This window comes from Oxyura jamaicensis, chromosome 1, assembly GCF_011077185.1.
Source record: "Oxyura jamaicensis isolate SHBP4307 breed ruddy duck chromosome 1, BPBGC_Ojam_1.0, whole genome shotgun sequence".
Classification (NCBI taxonomy): Eukaryota; Metazoa; Chordata; class Aves; order Anseriformes; family Anatidae; genus Oxyura; species Oxyura jamaicensis.
Genome location: NC_048893.1, coordinates 28,446,547 through 28,468,071, shown reverse-complemented (window position 1 = coordinate 28,468,071; position 21,525 = coordinate 28,446,547). Strand labels below are relative to the sequence as shown.

The 21,525-nt window shown below is 37.5% G+C and overlaps 1 protein-coding gene across 5 annotated transcripts in view; it reads right to left on the bottom strand.

Moving 5' to 3' along the window:
* Positions 1-21,525, bottom strand: part of DOCK4 (dedicator of cytokinesis 4) — a 250,323-nt gene that overhangs the window by 120,718 nt on the left and 108,080 nt on the right. For all 5 annotated transcript variants that reach the window (XM_035320881.1, XM_035320922.1, XM_035320890.1 and 2 more), the window contains exons 9-12: positions 8,498-8,579; positions 7,759-7,819; positions 5,747-5,879; positions 4,168-4,256 (exon numbers count right to left, since the gene is read on the bottom strand). In XM_035320881.1, coding sequence (XP_035176772.1) covers positions 4,168-4,256; positions 5,747-5,879; positions 7,759-7,819; positions 8,498-8,579 — 365 coding nt within the window. The remainder of the gene's footprint in view (positions 1-4,167; positions 4,257-5,746; positions 5,880-7,758; positions 7,820-8,497; positions 8,580-21,525) is intronic.

Here is a 21,525-nt window from a genome sequence, read left to right as displayed (position 1 = left end):
AGCTGTATAAACTGGAACGGCCCGAATCTGAATGAACTGCCTAATGAAGGTAACAGCAAAATGCCAGCCTATGACAGCATGAAAAGAAGGGGATAAAGGACAATTTGATATGGTGCTTTGAGATAAGCCATGAACGGTTTTCTGTATCTGCAGTATACATTTCACTGATTGTTAGCCCTACAGATACAGAAATATATAAATGTGTTATTGTCCTTGCAAGACTGGTGTAATTGGGTGTGATCTTTATGGAGGAATATTCATTTTCCACAGATTTTTTTTTATTATTATTATTATTTTGCAATAAAAAAACAGAATAGCTAGCTTTTAATTCTAATGAAACATATTATAGGAAAAATAGCTTTTAGTCAGCTCCACTCTAGAGATTGCTGAAACTTGGTTTGTTTAATAATTAAGAAATTATTTAGATCAAATAGTACTTATTCTACACATAATACACCCCAAAGATAAGAAATAACAATGCTATTAATGCAGCAAAGGCTGTAGAACTTGGCCTTTACATTCAAGGTTTAATCTCTTATGAGGCAACCAGATGTTTTCCAGTAAGCTGATTCCTGACACCAGCAAGAAAATACCAGAGGTGACCGGAAATTTGCTCTGCTACCTGCTACAGGGTTTGTTTTGCCTGAGTTTCCAGCAGAAAACACATTCCAGTTCCCACTCTGGCAAATGATGCTAGCTTATGGACTGAGTCCTACCAACCCTGCATCCACTGTGAAGAGGAAAGGAACGAACATTTGTCCCCTGAATCTTTCTGGGCTGAAGTAAGATATCACCGTCATTTGCCTTTATTCGATCCTCTTTTTTACATGCAAGCTGAGAGTAAGATAGAAGAGGATTCTGCACAAGTAAGAATTGTGTTAAAGTAGAAAAAGCACATTTTCAGGGACAGGGGCTTGAGCGTTAAACACAAGAGCTATAGTGTGACAATTTGTGCTTTACATGCAAGACACAAAATGTTTTGAGGTCAGTTTCAAGTTTCCCCAGAATATTGGAAGGTTATTTTTGCTGAAGAATAATGTGTGTTCACTGACAAAACTATTTCAGCAGTGGGAGATACCCAACTGAGGAAACTAAAACTGTGTGTGAAAATCTGCTGAGCTGGAAGAAACTGTGCAGGACAAAATGTTAATAGGGAACAAGGCCTGAACAGAGACAATAGTCTGATGAATTTCTGTTGATTGTGTTTCATTTCTTAAGTGTTTTTAATGTGATTTGAAATGGGCAAGTGGGGTACAAACCAAAAATTCAAGTTTTCCTATGTTTGGTTCATACCTACTATGTTCCCGAGAGAGAAAAAAGACCTGTAAGACCTTGCCTGTAATGCAAGATTTTCCCCTTCTTCCCATTTTTTGACAGCTACAAAATGGCAAATGAGGCCAGTGGGTCATCAGAACCAGCCATTCAATACTACAACAGACAAAAGACAGCAGAGAAAAATTACAAACCAGTGTAACAACATTATTTTCCATGAGGTGTCAGCAGAAGTATCTGAACATATTGCTGAAGCCTTGCAAGTGCTTTTTCAGGCTGCTAAGCAGTCGCAGAGGAGCAAATTTCATGTATGCAATGTAAATAACCTTTCATGGTTAATCTTTTAGTTCCTCAGTACCCAATGACACTACTGCTCCCATCCTCTTTCCCTCTGCAGCCTTTACATGCACTACTCCCTTTGTCTCCTTCCCCTGACAGCACTTTTTCAAAGTGTAAGTGGTATTGCATTTCCCAGCTTTAGCTTTTAGCACCTGTAACCTGGAAAAAGTTCATGTCCCACATGTATTTCATGCTGATAGGCACATAATTAAGGGTATTCAAATTTATCGAATGTCTCCTAGGACAAGCAGGTATTTAGTGGTGAACTCTTATTCATGAGAATGGAATAAGATAAGCAATTATATCACAGAGTTAGCAGGTATTGCTGTACAAAAGGGCATAAATGCTTTTAAAAAGACGATTTTTAATCTCAACACAGATTTTTCCCTTGCCAGTGTATTTCAGATCCTGCCATTAAGACGGTAAAACCACCACTCCCCTACCATGTTGAAGGGTCAGAAGGCACACTAGCAGTAGCAAATGATATACCAGTCTGATTTTAGACGTGGAAAGAAAGAGGACACCTCAAACGCTGAGGTTATTTCTCTGACAAATTTCAAGTTTTCTTTCAGACCTGTGGACTAGAATGTTTTAATCTAAAAATCCCCCTTTTTCTAGTCTCAAACTGTTTTTATTTCAAGAAAAAATGAGATAGACAGCATGAAAACATAGCCTGAACGTAAGATTGGTAATTTTTCAAAATACTGAAAGGAGTTAAAAATTGAAAGCATGAAACATTCTTGCTTATGTCTAACCATCAGTTTGCCCTATATTACTAATGCAATCTTAAATGGACAAACTACATAGCTAAAATTTTACAGAGAAATGGCAAAGACAAGTCTAGTCTTCTCCCCGGAGCATTTTTTACGTTATTGATTTTATTCAAGCTTTACATTTTTCTGATTTATGATCGTTCAAATACTTGAGGGAAACTAATAATATTTAAATACTTTAAATGAAATAGAAATGTTAGCAAAAAAAAAAATTAAAAATCAGCATAACTCCATAGCTCTTGTCAATGTATTTTTAGGAACACTTGGATGATTGTAAAATGACGTTTATTTGGATAATACAAAGTTTGGATTTCATATCTGTAATATAAAATGAGTTTTTACTGCTCACCATTCATTGACATTAGAACTGTGTCAACCACTTCTGGTAAAATTTGGGTTCTGTATTGCAAACAGCTTACAAGCACAGACCTACATGTACTTGCATATTCTCCAAGACAGAACGACTTGTACACAGCAGTATCTACAAGTCACTGCAGCTGTCTGGTGGTTAACGTTACTGTGCCACCAGCCTTATGGCTTGAATCATCTCACTGCACACAAGAATCACTTAGAAGCACACAGCATGCCACATGAGACTACTTTAGCTGCCTGTTCAGAAATTACCAACTGTTTCTTTTTTTATTTTTCAGGTGAGAACATAAAGGGAGAAGTTCAATGTTTCATAGCAATATTTACACAGAAAACCTTGTTTGTAAACACCCAGGCATCTTTTGCAAACTGTGAGATTTGCATTAATGCCAAAAGCAATATACCTATTTAGAAATTGAAATGCATTTATTCTTTATCATAGATATTGAATCTTCTATCTGACATTCAGAGAAAGTATGTGAACAAGTCCTGAATTATGTATTTTCAAAATGTTTCATAGCTTTGCAAATTTGTTACAAAAGGTATTTGTTTGCCATCATGCAAACAATGTGATTTTTCTGGGATTCCATGCATGCTTCAATTTAGGCCAAGTAAGTGTAACTGAAATAGTCATTTTTAAAATAGCCCAGTGTACACCGTAGGAAAAGAAAAAAAAAAAAAGCTGCATGAGAAACACAAGAGCTCACAAAAAACAACCCTGCACAAACACCATAGCATAACTTTAAAGTAACTTGAAAAAAAAAGAAAACACTATGTAGTGGAATTTGCACGCATCTGGTAATAATTTTCCCAGATTATTCTTTTATAGCAGCATATATATTCATATATGACAGCTATTTTTTATAATAAAAATGTGACCCATATGTAATTACTAATAATTCAGGTCACCTTTTTCTCTAGACTGATTGTGAAAAAAAAATAAATTCAACATTATCATTCTTAACAACAAATAACACTATCAGTTTCTACATCAACACTGAGCCTACTCTTTGTGAGTAAGCTCAGTGTTATTGTGAGACATCAGCTCACAATAACAAAGGTCAGTCATCTCCCACTTCCTAAGTCTCCCAATTGCATTTATTTTGATGACGCTTAGTGACACACAGTTGACTACGGAGGACTATTGATAAGTTCTTGAATATCAACTTTGCATCTTGCTCAGTTAGCCAGTAGGAATGCAGAGAGCACTGGCAGGTCTGTTGGTCCCAGTTAATTTTTTATGAAGTTTAATATATCATTTCAACAATGTTTGCATTCCTGACAAAAATATAGATCAGAAGCAGAAATCATCAAGCAATACAGATCAATAATTTGATCAGTCTTACACATGAACAGAGCCATTTCCATTTGAAAAACCCTAAGGATGAAAAAAAAAAAGTTGAAATTTACTCACCTGCATTAGAACCTGTCAAGTTGTAACGTGCATTCAGCTTTTTAATGATGTTTTCATGGATCTGATACCAGTCACTCTCTGTGTTGCACCTACAAAAATGATAGTTTTCTTAAGTCTGAAATTGGAACACAAGTTTTTCAGACCAGCTTCACCGCCTATCTGTGCACAAATCCTCTTCTCTTCACAGAATTACCTCAACAGGAGGAAATAAAACCCCATGAAACTGCATGTCTCAATGAAAAGGGTGAGAGCACTCTTACCATTTGAGAAAGGCCTCATGGAAATGTCTGCTTCATGTGGCAAAGTGTGGGAGAAAGATAGGAGCAGTTAAGCTCAGGAACTCAACCGTGACCAAGTTGATTATCTACATAGATCCATCCTTCAGCTCTAAAACACACAGATATCTGTCTTGTGACACCCTGGGAGAGACATGGAACTCAGGGCTGTTCTCTACCTGTGCTGTACACTTTGAAGTTATTTAAAATGGCATATGATCTTCAGGAGGTAGTCAGTGAAAGGCCAAATTACATTTCAGTATGTATTTAGAAAGGAGCTGCTTTTCCACAAGGAAAAATCAGCCACTATTCATGGTTTCAACTGGACTTAGTCTTTTCATAAAATCTGCTATTGAGACATGTTTCTCATTCTTTCTTTCTTTTCTTTCATTCAGGAACAATCAGGTGAAATTTAGAAAATAGAATATAATAAGTGTACTTATAAATTTAACGATTTGTTATCCAACAGCAAACACTCGACTTTAATGTCCTGGCAGTCTAAATAAGAGCCAGCACACATTTTCGCTGGCACACTGGATAGCTTTTCTGTAGCACCAACTTCAGCAGCTCTAATTCAGCACAGTGGGGGAACACAGGAGAAGAGAAAGGCCGCCTGAAAGCTCACCATGGCTTCTGGACTTGAGTGCTAACCCAGGGAGAGGAAGAACTTCCTCATGTGCATGGTAAATGCGTCCCAAGTCTGTGTACTTAGAATAGACCACTCCACAAAATGGTTCTTACTATAATGTCCAAGATCAGCAGGAAATTACATGCACTGTGTCGCTACAAATAGAAAATTTAACTTTCTTCCAAATAGTATCTGTCAAAATCCACTATTTAACGAACCATTCATTTCAAAATCTATTTTTGATTTTTTATTCTCCAGCATTAACTGCCTTTCACACTTTTGCAATTCACATCCTGTAATAGCTTACCCTGTCTGCTTTTTTCTCTAGTTATAAAGTACTTTCACTAGCTGCCTAAGCAGCACAAGGTGTTTAAACAAGTCTTAAAAGCACTTCATGTTGCCATAAAAAGAGAACTCCAGAAGCACTTACAAGGATGTGATAAATGCTGAAACATGCACAAAGATCTAAAAGGATGCAACCTTCATTTTTCATTCTATAAGCACGTAGAACTAGCCACACTTTCTAAACTGTGACAAAGAAAAAAAAGAAATTAGCTACTACTCTCTTTTGGAACAGGAAAGAGCTACAGCTATTTATTCACGTTTGTACTTAAAACCACTGTTTTTGACATAAATCTACCCTAAGATACTTCTAAGAAAAAAGAACATTCCTTACATGTATACTTTTAAGACGAGGTCATCCTTTGAATCTCCTGCCAGCAAATCTGCAATACTGAGGACCGCGCAGCCAAAGGGCCGTCTGTATTGTACGTTGCAGGCATTTTTCTTTTCTCCAGCTCCCATTCGTCCTGCCAAACAAAATACACATTTGATGCATAATCCCTGGAACTGTCTCTCTTAAAACCACAGAAGGGAGGCAGAGAGCGATCCAGCTCGGTATGGTGACAGGTCACAGCAGACGATGCCAAGTGTACTCTTCTGCGAATCTGGTCCATCTTTCTCTGTAGTACGTTAGGATAACAAATGGTCCGGGAAGCCCATTAAAGATGTGGTGATCTTGTAAGGGCTCAGAGCAGAGGCACTGCTCATCCTCGTACGACCTCCAGTCTCCAAACAACTCTTTCTGATGCCCAGTGATAGTACTACTCGAGACACCACCAAATTTAATTTAGAGCTCAGACATGACAGAGTGTTCAACATTTGCTGTCCAATAACAATTATTTTACCGTGGTTTCTGTTATTTGTGATTTATATGAGAGGTCTTGTGATTGAGCCACTGCAATTTAGAAATCAAATGCTGACTCCAAACAGGCAACTAGCTAGCAAGGGAATAACTGACCAGCTGCAGAAATCAAGAAGAATGAAACTCTGGCAGGAAAGATGACAAAGAGCAGGAGAACAAATTATGATATGGAAAAAAGGCAGCCAAGGAAAAGAGAACTGAAACAAAATATTTTTCTATTTTATTTAAATACAATTCGTCAATCTTCTTGCTGAGTTCTGAAACTGCCCTCTTTCAAAGCATTTTATTCAATTGTGTCCTGACAGCTATGTATCTTTCCCACCAAGTCTTAACTTCTGACAAGAAAAGCCTCTGGTTGCAGTTGCTGCAGGGCAATGCCTCCTCTGAACAATCCTATGCATCAAAGCAGTTAGAAGAGTAATTGTTCATTTACACACCATGAAGCATATACATCTTATTTTAACTTTTTATTCTTTTGTTTCATTTACAAACTTGGCTGAGAATATATTTGAAAATTATACAGTAGGAAAAAAATCTACTCTTTACTCTTCTTTCAAGCATTTACTCTTATTAAATGCATGTGTTATATCAGTTTATCACACTTTTCCCCAGTCTTTACCAATAAAAATACAGTATTTTGATATTCTGATGAAACACTAGAACAGCATGAAAACGCAAAGAAAAGTTATTCATCAAAGTTGTAAAACAGTGCTTACTTTGTAACAAGTTGTTTCTGAACTCAGCACATTAGAGAGACTATATTTCAAAGCAAAATACCTTGCAAAAATAGGGAGCTGTATTTAGTACTTCATTGATGTAGCTATGGAGACCATTTACAAAAACAAACAAACAAACAAAACAAAACACCTAAGAGGTCAGAAGCAGGCCCAAAGACTCTTGCTTCAAATCAGTACAACCCAGAGGATAACTTCTTAAAATACATATGTAACACGTGCTTTTCATCTCTTCAGCTTTGTTCTGGAGGACAAGATATCTGCCTGTATTATTACAAGACTTCCTCCACTGCTTTCCCTTCCCCCATTTTTAGATGGGTCAGAGAGAAAACAAAATTTATCTGAACAATTTCAGATATACGTCAGATACTATACGCCAAGTAGGTACATTACATTTCTAGGCAAGTTCTCCAGTGAACAAAAGATGTTTGAAATTGCTCTCTTTGGGACAAGAATGGACTCCCCAGCAACAACTCCATCATCTTAAGACAGGTCATATGACACCTTCATTTTGTTTTGCAATAGTAACAAAACATCTTGCACCTGAACTCAGCAGCACACTTGAAATATAACACAAAATAATGCTGATAAATCCAAGGCAAATCCTATCAGAAGAGAGGCATTTTCTTTACCAAATTTATCCAAAGGCCTAGCTAATGTAACGGAGCCCAAAGCTGACCTCAAGCAGTTTTATTCACTGCTGTATATCTACCAAATGTCAGATTACTACTCACAGATGATGATACCTACCTATTCGGATAATGTGCACAGTGATATAGATGTCCTTCCTGAGTTCACTGCTACCCAAATCCTGCAAGAGAGCAGAACCTCATTATTTCTGACTCTGATTAAAATGTGACATTTTAAAAGATCTTTACACATTGCTTTTGCTGCCAGAGAAAGCGATAAATGAACAGTGAGTTCATTTATACGGAATTAACAAATTATCCATTTAACACTCTAAATTGGTGGTCATGCACTTAAGATGACTGTCCTACAATATCATGGGCTAGAATACACTGTAAAGCAGCATAATTGGACAGTGGGAGGACAGAAAAGACTCGCTGTGTGCCTTGAACAGCAATGATGCCTTTGTGCAGTTCCTTATGTCCTGAAAGTACAAAGAGCACTGCACAAACCATCTTTTGGCTGTAAAATGGAAAAGCAGAAAAACTGATTAGTTCTTGTTTTAGGGAGAAAGACTGCTATATAATGAAGTATATATATATATATATATATACACACACACATACATATATATTTAATATGTATATATATAACATATGAAGTTTAGATATGAGTGACCACATATTGCCAGAAAACATTCAGCTTGGGATTTCAGTAATACCCTTTAACCAGGCTTTAGAATTGATATTCATAACAATGTAAAAGCGTAGGGAGCACCACTGAGTCAACCACAGAATAATTTAATCCAACTACTATTTTCGATACACAGCACAAAAAAAGACTGAGAATAGGAATAACTCACCACAAAAAGAGAACAGTGTCTTTCAGGCTTTTCTGGACATTTTGGCAAACCATTCCTATTCAGTCTTAAAAAGAATCTTTCACTGTAAGAAAACAAATATGACAAATATGTTGAACAACATTACAGCAAACTAGATCTCATATTGATCTTACATTAGAAGATGTAATCTTCCACAAGATATAAAAGAATGGAATTATTTCCTTTTAAAAAGCCTCAGATGTAACAAGAAATAGAAGAGACTAGATAAGGGCTGTTATTTACTTCATGATCTAACAAAATTACTGAAAACTCGATACAAACTAGAAGACTGATTGTAGTTTGGAAGAATGACACTGCATATCCTAGTGCATAGAAAAGCATAAGCCATAAAATCCTTTTATCCTAAAACTGAAATTAGATGTTTATTATGGTGCTATTGATTCTTGCTAAATAAATATCAACATTGCCACATCTGTATTCAACCAAAACTCTTTTCAAAGATAAGAAGATGATCCCAGGTGACATTTTTCCTACCTAGCCCTATGAAAATTTAATTCTAGACTTCACTGATTTTAGCAGTCTTTTAAGTTCCAGCAAGGCAAACTTCATTTTCAGAATTCTGTTTCGCAATCTGCTGAGGGGTGCTAAGTGGTGTAGCTGATACAAAAACTAATACTGATAGTAGTGAGACACAGAAAATTCATATTTTAGAGTAGAAGAGAGCAAAAGAACCCACTGAAAGAGAAATTACTCTCTGAAAAATTCCTATTTGGTAATAGGTTCATTACGGACAATCTCTTGGCAATTCACACATCAGAATAACAATAATATTTCTGCAGTGAGAGATGGGGAAAGTAGAAGCAAAGACGTCAGAAATGGTAAGCTGTGCAGAAGTGTTACATATGTTACTTTCACCCCCTTCCATCCCCACCCCTAGCTGGCCAGACAGCTGAGTCTGAATGCCCTGTGATGTTCAAAGTAAAAAAAAAAATAGATCCAGATCGAGTTTATTGCAACTAGTTTTTTTTTTTCACCTCTTCTGCCTATTCCAGAGGCTAAACATGGTATACCACTGCTCTATACCCTCCACAGCTTTTCAAAGTGCAGCTGGAAAATCACTAGGAATATGTTGGATTAGATCCAACTCAACAGAGACTAATTAAATCCTTATTGCACCAACGTTTGCTGTGTACAAAATCCGTATTGATCATGGACAGAACCAGAGCCATTCACATTGCAAAGGACCTCAAAAAGCCTCTGAGTCCAACCTCCTGCTCAGAGCTGTGTCAGCTGTAAGGTCAGATCAGTTTGCTCAGAGCAGCATCCAGCTGGGTCTTAAAACCTCCAGTGACGGAGGCCATACAACCTCTCTGGACAACCTGTCTTGTGCCTGACTGTCCTCAATTTGTCCTACAGTCTGACAGAGCCTCTCTTGTTTCAACTAAATCCATTGATGTTACTGATCACCTTTAGATCCAGGCAGGTGTCTGGAAGCTTCCCCTGAAACCACCTCTCCCCCAGGCTGAACAAGCCCCACTGCCTCAGCCCTCACAGGGCTCCTGCCCGCGACCGACCTGGGGCCTTGTGCTGGAGCACCCACAGGCAGCGTAACCACCACTGAGCAGAAGGGACAATCACTTCCCTTGCACATCTGGCTGCGTTATGTTGTTATAGCCCAGGATGCTGCTACCTTCAAGAGCACATTTCTTAACAGCTATGTCTGGAGAATACTTTTATACGTGCCAGTTATCCAGTGCTGAACCTACAATATGGGTAAGTGCTGGGTCCTGCACTTTGGCCACAACAACGCCATGCAGCGCTACGGGCTTGGGGCAGCGTGGCTGGAAATCTGTGCAGAGGAAAAGGATCTGGGGGTGCTGACTGATGCTCACCTGAACATGAGCCAGCAGTACGCTGCTCTGGTGAGGCTGCACCTCGCCTACTGTGTTCAGCTTTGGGACCCCCAGTACAAGAAGGACATGGAGGCCCTGGAGCGTGTCCAGAGAAGGGCTACGAAGCTGGTGAAGGGCCTGGAACACAAGTCCTGTGAGGAGCGGCTGAGGGAACTGGGCTTGTTTAGTCTGGAGAAGAGGAGGCTCAGGGGAGACCTTCTTGCTCTCTACAACTACCTGAAAGGAAGGTGTGGGGAGATGGGGGTCGGCCTCTTCTCACAGGTAACTAGTGATAGGACTAGAGGGAATGGCCTCAAGTTGTTCTAGGTTGGAAATGAGACATTTCTTCTCAGAACGAGCAGTCAGGCACTGGAACGGGTTGCCTGGGTTGGTGGTGGAGTCAGCATCCCTGGGCGTGTTTAAGGAAAGGTTGGACATCGTGCTTAGGAACATGGTTTAGTGGGTGACATTGGTGGTAGGATGATAGTTGGACCAGATGATCTTGATGGTCTCTTTCAAACTTAATGATTCTATGATTCTATGATTCTACAAATGCTTAGACTTTTTATTGTGAACATTTAAAAACATTTGTGCCATCCTCAGCTACACAGCTTTTTTTAATCAGATGGCAAAAAAGGCAGAACCTAAGAATAGTAGAGTTGAACTCAAATACCTCAAAGCACATGAAATGTGTTTTCTCAGAAACACTCATGTTTTATGATACAGCCACTTTCTGCAGCTTACGTCTCCATGGAAACTTTAAAACTGAGTTTTAAAGAATGTTTACATGGATGTATTTTTAAAGAGAAACAAAATGATATTTTGCTGTTGATTTTAAAATGTTATTAAAATAATTCTGTCATTTCATTTACATTTAGTCCATTTGTAATAGCAGAAAATACAGTAAAAAGTACAATGGTTTATAGATCTCGCACAAAGATACTGCTCACTGAACAAGAATTATTATTTCTATTATCAACCAGTTAAAGCTTTAGGACCAATTATTTTTGATACTATGCAAAACTGAATAAAAAGAAAAAAGACTGCTCCAACAGTAACAATACAGCTTCTGTGCACTGAAACCTGCAGTGCATTTGTATGCCTCAATATAAATTAGGCCAATTCAAGGTGATTCATCACCTTACCTTCAAGGTGATTTCATCACCTTACCTTCAGTCTGTAGAACTATTTACAAGTAATGCCCACATATACATATTTCATTGCATTTTTTTGCCTTAAAGAAACCACTAGAAATGTTAGTTCAAATAAAAATACTATTCGATAAGAAACCACCTTGGTGTGGATAAGCTATCTTTACAGTTTACCTATGAACCTGCAATTCATAGGTATTCATAATGCTGAATTTAACTGGCAGTGTTCTCTTTCTTTATTGAAGCTTACATTCTGCAGAAATCAAAGGCACGTTTTTTGAAAGCTTCCTACTCACTATCAGCTTGGATGTGAAATTTTCAAGCTCTGCTTACACTCACAGACCATGAGATTATGATTTACAACACAATTAAAAGCCAAGGCCTTTTGTCATGCCACAAAGAAATGCACTGATTGCAACAGACATCTAATGGCTATGCAGATCTAATTTCCTCATTTGAATTTGAAATTTTCTTTGACTGAAGCACAGGACCTAGTGGCAATGAAAAAGGCAAACTGAAAACAAAAAATCCAAAGAAATCTTAATCCTTGTTTAGCGCTTCAGTATGTTTCAAGCAAAAATATAGCACCAGTTTCAGCTCAGATAAAAACAGTTATCTCTGAACATTACCAGGGAGCAAATGCAAGCAGTTAAGACTTGTAAGATTATGGGAACAGAATGACATTCTGATAAAGTACAGAGAGCATTTATGCGTATAAACAATTCAAAGTGTTTCTATAGAGAAAAACTGGTTAGAAAATGGTTGAGGAAAGTAAATAGCCTTCCTAAAACAAAATAAAGACTGAGAATTCCCAAGATCTGAAAGCTTGCCTTCAAACAGCAGCAAAAGCTCCAGAGGGTGAAATCTAGGACTAGGATCTTATTTCACAGCAGATTTCTCAGCAGTCAGTTGCACATACACACATACAACAGACACACAGCAGTATCCCAAAGCAGAAATACCTTTCCTTTGTATGAAGATGGTTTGATTTTAGTTTAAATTGCAATGCATTTTTTATGAGCACCAGTCTCACCACTTAAATATGCTGCACAGATTTAAACTCTGCTGTCTTCCCACTGAAAATAAGGAAATAACTAATGCTGGAGAGATTAATTTAAGAAGGTCAGCAAGGGATTTCTGTACTGTAACTTCCCGTGTATTAGTGAAGCAACAATGTGTTCCAAATCTGAAGGCTTAACACATGAATTTAAGAGAAACATAGCCACGAACTGTTCTGTTTTCATAAGTGACCCCTATTTCCTTGGTATTAGCAGGAAAATGTTACCAGTCACATGTTAGCAGTCTAGACAGATTGGTTGTTCTATGATTTATAAACACACTATCAAAAAAAAAAAAAAAAAAAGCAAACACATGCCACATGGCATATTCTTGCACTAAAGCTGCATCATGCAATAGTCCCAGCGCTTAGTACAATAACTTCAGTTTCCGACATCTTTACAAGTGTTCTCTACCTAAATACAGGTTATAGTGATTTTTAAAGCAAATGATGAGAGATAATATAAGAATATTGACACACACTTTACCAGCTCGGGTCTGTAGCATTCCAGATCACCATTAGGGAATGTTCATTAAGAGCTTGAACCCAGATAGAATGCGTTTAGACTCACTGACTTCATAAAACCACTATCAGACACAAAACATTACCCTTTTAGTTACTGGTGAAATGCAGGAGTGTGGGACAACATGTCATAAACTACTGAAATAAATAGATTAAAAAGCCTTTAAAGTACATTCTTAATCGCAGACTAACTGGATGGTACACGTTGCAACATGACTTCACAGTACAAACTGTTCCACAGTAAGTCAGCCCCTGCAGTTTTAACTCCATTATGCAGTTCTGCTAAAACCATACCCAAATTTCTCACTGTAAAATAAGTAAAAAAGGGGAAAAGGAAGAATGAGTACTATAAAAAGAAGATTTCAGCCAATTTCAGATAAATACCAAAGCACCAACAAAAATAAATCAAACAAACCAATATTATGATGCTATATTGAAGCTCATCATCACGTCTCCTAGATGTGCTGACAACATGTGGGAAGAATTAAAAAAGTGTTCGAATGCTAGGTTTATGCTGAGAAGCTAAATTTTCTGTAGAAGTAGAGTTAGTGAGGATGGCAGGAAAAAGGAAAGAAGAAATGGGTATGGGAGGGGAGACTAGTGGAAAAGAAAACCAGACATACATAGCTAAATCAAGATGTTGCTCCCATCTTCTGTCTCTCTCTACTAACAGAAAACAGACTTGAGAAATTAGCTTTTGTGAACACACTCGACGTTATTTTAGATATTCACAACTGTACTTTAACTGAAAGGTGGTATGACACATTTCCTGAAAAGATTAACAACTTGCAGAGAAAAACAACCATTTAAAATTATTTTTGTGAGGTACCAGGAGCCAGAGGAAGATGATGTGGCAGAAAGCGCTCTGGAATTTATCAGCAGGTATTTACAACTATAGAAACAATGTACACCAGAAGCTGGAGCTCTCAGTAATTGTGAGCTTAGTCTGCTACCATGGATAAACATTTTGTAGAACAGCATTAGCAGTGCACAGACCTATAGATCCCTTAAGCTGAATTACAGTTTTCATAATTATCCCAGTAGCTGGCTGAAATAACAGCATGCATCCAAACAGATTCGCTATATCTTTCCCCTGAGATGGAAATTCAACTTGAAGAGAGCAGAAGTGGTAAAGGTGAATGGAAGCAATGGCATGTCGGAGAATTCCCCTCCCACTAACAGCTCAAGCGCACCTGTGTATTCTTCTCCATTTGGGGATTTATAAATGGCAGGTCTGTATTCTTTTGTGCTGACTCTGATGTGCTTTTTGTTAGTACCCAGCGCAACATGCTCTTGGTAAGATCATCTGCAAACCCACCAGAATGCCTCTACTTTTCAGTATATCTCACCATTACCTACACCTGTCACAGATACATAGCGGCTGGTGCACATACTCTTACTCTAAAACTTCACTCATTTCTGAATGTAATCTATCATTTAAGCTCCCAATGGTAAAACACCAGCTATAGGAAACGTCACCCTTTGCAGTGTTTTCGTCACGGCAATTTAAAAGAATTACTCCTTCTGTTGCTCTTCATTTTTTTAGCATAAAACAGTAAGAGGGTTATTTGCTAATGCTCAAGGGAGATCTAATCCAGACCACAGGTTTGTCTTGTTTAGGTTCGTTTATCTACTTTAAAGAACCGTGTGTCTACACAAGAACAGATCAAATCTCTGCATAAGCTAGCATCTTTACTCCAACCACAGCAAGCAGAAAGAATCTTTAAAACAGAGAGAGGTAGGTACATTTGTTTCACTGAGAATGGGCTTTCATGAGAGGAACAAGCTTCATGATGAAACACAATTAGTTTCTAATACACCTCAACTGGGAATAATCCATCTGCACTTGTTGATTTGAGAGCATATAAAAATACAATAATAATTAAAAAAAACAACAACCAGGCTATGTCTCCCGATAAAATACAAGAACTTTAAAGAAAGAAAGAAAGAAAAAACATTTCCAAAACATTTTCTTGTCAGATTATACTCATGCCTGTCTTTGGCAGCTCATTCCTATCATATTCTACCTCATTTGTTACCCACAAATGCAGTTATTTTGCTGGAAATTCCCTTGCAGTAGCTCCCTTACAACTGATAAAAAGCAAAGTCTGGGCAGTCAGGGCAATGCGAATGGACCTGCTAAAATGCCAGCTCCTCCAAAAACACTTGGAACTCCACCCTGAAGATGCTGTTCTCTTGCAGTTCAGGAACAGTCAGTATTAAAGATAAATTCATAAAAACTCTTATTAAAGACAGCAAATTACACAGTATCGCATAAAGTCAGATTAAAGGATTGAGCTATAAAAATAAGTATTATTAAAACATATAGAACCTCTTAAAGCCAAGACAAAATGTTTTGATCACCTGGCAATGAAGGGCGATACAGATCTGTAGAAAATACTTTTTTTTTTTTTTTTTTACAGAAACTACCACAAGGCCAAAACATTTGGAGGATGTAGCTGTGCCAAACATTCCTTTCATACACATTCTGCCTGCAACGTAAATCATATCTGCTTATGCTATTGCTGTTGACAAGTAAATAAAACTGGGCTACCAAAAAGTGACCTACTTGAGAAGGATAAGTAAAATATATTTTTGCTGTTGGTATCTGAGTGCCAGACACACATAGACAGGAGGCTATTGTAAACTCATTTTGTATAGGAGACATTATTATGATTTTGAATTTAACTGCAATACCATCTGTGGGGAGTGGCCACCATAAATGGCAAAAATATCCAATCCTTTTATCTTCCTTCAAACACAGCGTTAGAAGGAAAGAAGGACAAGAAAAACTATTAATTGGTACAAGGGAGAAACAGGTCAGATATATAGAAATCTTTGTAAGATATCCACCCACCAATTTTGAAATTTCTCATTGGTCAGGGGATGTTCCTGTGAAGTTTCTAAATACAGAATAGATTTTTTCAGATCAAAAGCAGACTCAGGAAAAAAAAAAAAAATCCTGCTCACACTGAGAGAACAAATTGCTTGAATGTGGTACCTGACAGGCTCAAGTTCCGATGTATTTATTAGTGACTTTAGATGTCAGGTGAGTACGGTGCTTTTGGAGCTGTTTTTCTTTGTAAAACAAATGAAAATGTAGCTAGTGGAGCAAACTAACTGACTAGGCCAGCACTTTGGCATTCTTCCTTCTCGTGTGGAGGAACATCACAGCAGGGAGTTTAATTCAGTATTCTCAAACAAAGAGTATTATTCACTCGAGGACATCCTCTACATTTCCTGTCTGGAGTAATCCACCTGACAGCAACCAAGAAACAACATCTTTGCTAATCTTTAGTCACCAGAGAGTCATCAAAGATAAGTAGAGTCTAGAAATTCTCTCCAGAATTTCTCCTTGTTCTAGGATCAAGTCGAGATGCTCCATGACTTCTACTACTTCACTGTGCTTGCCAAGAAAAGCCTGAATGTCCTGAATACATTCCTGCGCACAGGAGCCTTTCACATGTTAAAACATAGTATTCTACGGGGCAAAGGCAGAGAAGCCTATCACTTAATTCCAGATTATAAGGAGCACCCAGATTGTGTAGTTTATTATATTGCATTGTACTAATCATACTTTCAATGTATATATATTTTTTCTTTAAAAAACCCTCTGTGGAGATACAACGAAGTCCAGTCTGAACTGGGCCTCTCTAATCAGAGTTCACTTCTTCCAGAAATTCTGTGCTACAAGAGGAGGCAACTTAGTCTGAGATACAGTTAAAACGTAACCTTAAGAAACTTATAAAAAACACACAATTTCTGTTCTTTCCCTTGAATATTAATTTTGTAGATTACATTGGAAGCAAATGCCTCTTTCTATTAACAAATCCTCTGAATTTCCATGACGTTCAGAAACACAAAACTTAAGTATCAAACAATCAGATATGCAATGGAGCAGAAAATCTGAATTCCAACTAACATGTTTGCGTGTATGCACATATACAAAAATAAACGTGTGCACACTCTCTCTCCAGCTTTTGTATTAAAAATACAATGCACCATCTAAACTGCTTTCCATATCAGGTTTTAAAGTGATTCCCCCAATCCTCTCAGTAGTTACAAATAATAAAATTAAGAGTTGTTTGGAAAAAAACTGGAAAGAACAGTAGATTTACATATTATAAATGACAAAAAGTGTCCAAAATAACATTTCTAACATTTCATTATCATTTTCATGATGATAGTGCTATGAAAAGAACCAAAAAGAAGTTGACATTCAGTAGTAGGTGGTTCTGAATTGGAACCTCTGTGAATATCACATAAAGGCAGCACAGATAGGCAGCTGGATCACTTGGTTCTTTATGGAAATACAGTTCTTTACACATTCCTCTCCACTTTCCACCTCTGCTAGATAATAACTGCTGTGCTACAGCACTTTACCACTTGTCTTTCTTTGCCCTGAAGTTCCAAATGACTATGACTAATGAACTACTCCCCACAACTACAGGTGAGAAATTCTTCACAGCTAGCTGGCTATCCATGCAGGATAGTTCTGGACTCTTTTAACAACTTCCATAGCCTTGCACTGAGTTGCACACCCTACCATTTCACAAATCTTTCTTCCTCCTTCGTGGCTTAGCGTTCCCCATTACTGAGAAGCAACAAGGAGCGTTTACACCTCTATTTGCACCTCCTGCGTTTAGAGTACTGATGTCTGGAGCACTGATCCTAAGCAAACTAGATATTGAAAGCCAGGTCTAACCCCATTGACTTACATGCTCAAAGTAATACTGACTGTTTGAGCTGTAGCTCAGGAGAGGTCACAGGACCCCTTAGCCTGTAAAGAACAAAGACATCTTGGGTTCAAAACAGTGAGCCTGCTGGGTACAGATGGGTATCACCAGCTAGATTCAAGAGGTGTCCAAGCCCTTCCTTGTTCTGACTTTTAACAATTAACACTAGCCAGTTCTGTAAGTTTCTAGTTACAGAGAGGTTAGAAGTTGGTTTCTTTGAGCTGCTGTAGAACACAGCAAATCTCATGTTTGGGGACTTGGAGGAAGTTACAAAAATTGTCCTTAAACATTTTCTTTTTATACCAAAATATCTAAGATTTTCCTTAATTAAGGGGAGGAGAGCATTTGTTTCTTAAAGGGGGAAAAAATGACAACATGGCTTTTTTATGAAAAAAAAAAAAATCAAAATAATAACTTAGAATGCAAATCAGCAAATATTTTGAGTATCAAAATGTGGATTTCAGCTTTCCACTGAAAGTGAATTAGTGATTTAAGTGATTTAAAGTAATAACACAATTGAGAGAGGAAAGGCATAAAAAGGTTAACGTGTATGTATGTCAGTAAAGTTGTGGTTGAAAGTACAAATGAAGGGTAATCTGCTTATTCTTTGATATGGTATAGAGCCTACACAGTCCTTAAGAATATAGAAACTGCACTTTGCCTTTATGGGCCTTGGATAAACAGCCTGCTCCTCTTTGTGCTGCCGAAGAATCTGTGCCCATTTGAGGGCAATATGATAGTTATAAACAAGGTTGTTCAAGGTGATGGGAAAAGGAGGATTAGCATGCCAACTTATCTCTGCTTCTCACACAGATGGGGCCAGAGGCATCAATCATTTGTGATAAGACATTCCTATCATATTGACACAGACACAAAGTGTACATCAGTGAAAGAAATACTTAACACACTCCATCTTTCTGAAGAGCTGCCTTAAATTGTTCTATTAATAGCAATGCTACTTGGAGAAAATGATAACATTAAGAAAATGGCTTAGCGAAGACACTGCTACACAAGAACCATGTGCTCCGCTGCAGCTTCAAGAAAAAAAATATGTTCAACTGCAGTATGTTGTCATAACACACAGAGGCACAAACACTACGTAAATGTAGAGGTCAGCAAAGCAGCTGGGACTTTGGGCAGGAGATGGTGCCGCATCCTCATGCATACTCGTCTCTAACAAGAACAGTGACTGCTGTGTTAACTGTGCAAACGCAGGTAGCCAGCTTAATACCCGCCATTCTCTTTTTCATAGTGCACCCCCAAGATGACAGTTGCCTGTGTTTCTAAGTTTCTTTACAGAAAGAGACAGGATCTCTGGATAGCAATGTATTACAAATACGGTCTTACATTAGCTATAGAGAAAAGGAGGCATCTCACAGGACATTGTGATATTTGATTTTTGGAAAGCAGTCATCTGGTAAACTTTTTTTTTTTGTAACAACAGAATATTATTGCGGTAAGAAATAGACTCTCGGTGAACAATGTGCATTCTTTGGAAGACAGCTAAGTTATGTTGTTCCTTGCAAGTTGTTAAAACAATTCTATTAAAAGCAGGTAAGTGAGATCTTTCCAGGATCTGATTAAAAAAATAAATCAATATATTTCTGATTAAAGGATTGGTGGTAGAGCTCCAGCGCAAATGGGCTCTCTGGCTCCACTAAGGTCATCACTGCTGCAATAAACGGCGGTACTTGGCAAACGATATAAGCACTTAAAGGTGAAAAGAACATACCATCATCAAACATCCTTTATGTCTGAAAAAAACTAACATTGTAAACTGGGATCTGTGTAATCAGTTAAAATACATACTATAGACTTCGTACATGTGAACCAACTCCTGGAAAAGGGTTCATTTAGTTAACTTTCAGGCTGGTAAGTGAATAAGACAACCCCAGAGCACAGTCATTGTCACATTCTTTGGTACTCTCAATGCTGGGAATCTGGGGAACCTTCATACTCCAACTTTACATAATAGAAGCTACTGATAATTTCTTAGAAATAGAAAAATTTCAAAAACTTCACAAATCTCATAAATAATCACAAATTACAATATATTTATAAAACAGCTAATGAAGAACACGAGATTGTTGCACTCTTCCAAAATGTTGACAAACACATTTCCAGTCTTCCTTTGGAGTTCCACAATATCCCATCTTTTGCCATTAGTTTAAAATTAGTTATTTTCCTGTAAGTGCATCTCACCCTAAAATCAACTGAAATTAATCTATAATCCCGTTCAAATCTGAAAATATTTTGGCAATGTAATTGTAATGGCTAACACCCAAAGTAAAAACTGAATTACAGCTGAGTTGCTCCATGTTTTACAGGAATTTTCCCCATTCAATCTATAATCCTGTAATATTCATCTTATATACACCATTTCATACATAGACTATTTTATGGTCTACATGATCAGCTTAGTTTGTATCAGGTGTTTGCTTTTGAAGAAAATCTTCCAATTGCCTTCACAAGTCATGTTTTGATTCACAATACAAACTAGTCTAAATTACTGAACTGGGTTTCTCCTGGATTAAACTGGCAGATATGCTCTTGCCATTCCTGAGCAATCAGTCCACACAACCACACCAATTTGTCCTTAGTAAAATCCTCCAAACATTCACACGTGTTAACACTGAGCTCTTAGCATCAACTGATGCTCTACAACTCTACCCCCACTGCCTAGCACTGCTTGTACTTTGCAGTCTTAAAAGAAAATTAGACAATATTAAAACAAACCGTTGAAGCTCGGTACTAAATCAATAAGCCCTTTGGATTTTGCTTTTCTCAAACATTAGTTGAGCATGCCAAGGAACAGATTTTATAAAAGTATTTCTGAACAACACTAATTAACCACCGTCTGGACTCTCAATAGATCGAGACGGAGTATGTTTGAGACAACGTACTACAGAAACAGACTAAGATGCTGTACAATGCTGAGTACCCAGTAAAAGTTCAGCAGAGGCCAAGCCCACAGGACTGAACTGAAAGACAAAAAAAAATAAAAAAAAATAAAAAAAAATTGAGAAAAAATGTGAATTTATGATCACGTACTTCTTAAATTTTCCAAATACAAAGCCAGTACTACTCTACAACTATGTACACGCAAAATTTTGCTTATCTGTTATGATTCCTACAATGTAATTAGTGCTACAATGTAAAGCTTCATCAAGGCAAATTTTTACTTAAAAAATATATAAATATATATTGAAAAATGCACAAACAGGTTTGTGACCTGGACAGAAATAAAAGGGGAAGAAGAATGTAAGGTTAGAAGACAACCAAAGAATTTTACTGGGACAAGTCACATGGCTGTACCATGTTAACCTAGAGCCATTCACAGATTTGCCATGTACCATGCAGGGACTGTTACTATCCTAGGAAAGAAAACAAAGCAGAAAGCAGGAGGCAAACAGAACAATATTACTGAACACAACAGTGAAAACTGTGGGACTCATCAGGGGCTGACTTCATCTGTTTATTATTAATGCAAAGACAAAAAAAAATAATTCCTAGTAGTTAGTTTTGCTGAAATGTATAAAAACATATGCATACACACAGAGTCAAGAGAAACTAGTATGTACCAATTAGGCAGGAAATTATAGTCTTAATGCATGAAGTACATAAGTACATCATGGCTCAGATTTAAATACTTGACTATCAAGAGCAAACTTCTACAGTTTTCTTGCTTCGA